The sequence below is a fragment of the Octopus bimaculoides genome, chromosome 20 (genome assembly GCF_001194135.2).
Source record: "Octopus bimaculoides isolate UCB-OBI-ISO-001 chromosome 20, ASM119413v2, whole genome shotgun sequence".
Lineage (NCBI taxonomy): Eukaryota > Metazoa > Mollusca > Cephalopoda > Octopoda > Octopodidae > Octopus > Octopus bimaculoides.
The window spans coordinates 11,025,492-11,026,971 of NC_069000.1; the positions used below are offsets into that span (position 1 = coordinate 11,025,492).

Genomic DNA, 1,480 nt, shown 5'->3' on the forward strand with positions numbered 1-1,480 from the left:
CCATTCGATGTTTAATAACTAGTTTTATAGAAACTTCTTACAAAATTCATATTTTGTTTTTCACACATTAACTTGTGTTGTTTAAACTCTGTAAAAATATTAGAGAAAGAAACCCAGCTGTTTCTTGCAATACATAAATCTAAAGCAAAATTTTTTTCAGGGGCCCTTAAAATACTTTTGTGGACCCCTAATTATTATTTTGTTGTGTGGACCCCACCATATGGACTCTCACAGGCCATATGGACCCTCACGGGTCATTTGGACCCCAGTTGAAAGTCCATGTGTCTTTTATGCCATCAAATGCTGTAAATTAAAAAAAAAAAAAATGATAAATATATAAAATAGTTATTCTTTCAAAATGGTGGCATTACAAATGTTCGGTTTTCAAACATTCATGAAACATCATGAAATAACAGAGTCATATGTGAGTTTTCCACAAGCTTTCTTTCGAATTGGTTCTTTGCTGGAAAACAAATTATGTTTCCTTTTCCTAGACTTTCGTTCTCTTTTCAGCTTGCTGCCACACAGAGGCCTTAACTTCCGAGAACGTTTTGGAGTCTTGTATGTCTCTTGAACTAATTCGGAATACTCAGACAGTTCATCACCCGCTGTATAGCTTTGTTTCGTTTGGTTGTTAATGTCATGCGATGGTGTATGATCTAACTTTTGTACTTCATCTTCCGTTTGGTCTGTTTTAGACCTGGTCTCTTCTGTGTTGCTGACGACTTCGTCTAAGGGACAACCGTTAAGTTTCGAATCAGTTGGTTTCATCACAGATATTTGGTCATTCTCCTCGTCCGACTCTCTGTCCTTCTGGTTGTGGTTTCCACTTGGCTCACATTGCATCGAAGGGTCAACATAATCCCCCTTGAGCCAAATGTGCCGAGAACCAGTGATGTAGTGACGGAAACAACGTAACACACGGTTCCCTAGTGAATTATATTCCTCTGAAATAACCTAGGAAAAAATTTAAAAAATGGATACAATGTATACATCAATGTGAATATTATGCACACACTTATAAACACCCAATATATTTTGAAGAAAAGAAATAGAAATATTACAAGAGATCATCAGTGGTATCTACCAAGTGAATGAAATTTCTCAGAAATTAGCTAACAAGAAATGTAAGGACCCTGTGAAGAAGATGCCTGACGTATTTCCCCTACCTCCACCCCATTTCCTTCCCAATAATAGGAGGAAGGGGAAAAACGATTGATGGCTATATAAGTCAACATGAAGAGCGTCGCCTTCCTGGCACTTGTTCCGGTGGCACGTTAGAAAATTATTCGAACAAGGTTGTTGACAGTGCCGCTGGGCTGGCTCCTGTGCAGGTGGCACGTAAAAAATAACACCATGTTGAGCGTGGCCGTTGCCAGTACCGCGTGACTGGCCCTCGTGCTGGTGGCATGTAAAAGCACCCACTACACTCTCGGAGCAGTTGTTGGCATTAGGAAGGGCATCCAGCTGTAGAAACTCT

The 1,480-nt window shown here is 39.7% G+C and overlaps 1 protein-coding gene across 1 annotated transcript in view; it reads right to left on the bottom strand.

Annotated features, from left to right (window-relative positions):
* Positions 1-6: 6 nt before the first annotated feature.
* LOC128250351 (probable E3 ubiquitin-protein ligase bre1) overlaps positions 7-1,480 on the bottom strand; it is a 43,945-nt gene continuing 42,471 nt past the window's right edge. Inside the window, exon 5 of the mRNA XM_052975197.1 lies at positions 7-957. Coding sequence (XP_052831157.1) covers positions 403-957 — 555 coding nt within the window. The 3' untranslated portion in view covers positions 7-402. The remainder of the gene's footprint in view (positions 958-1,480) is intronic.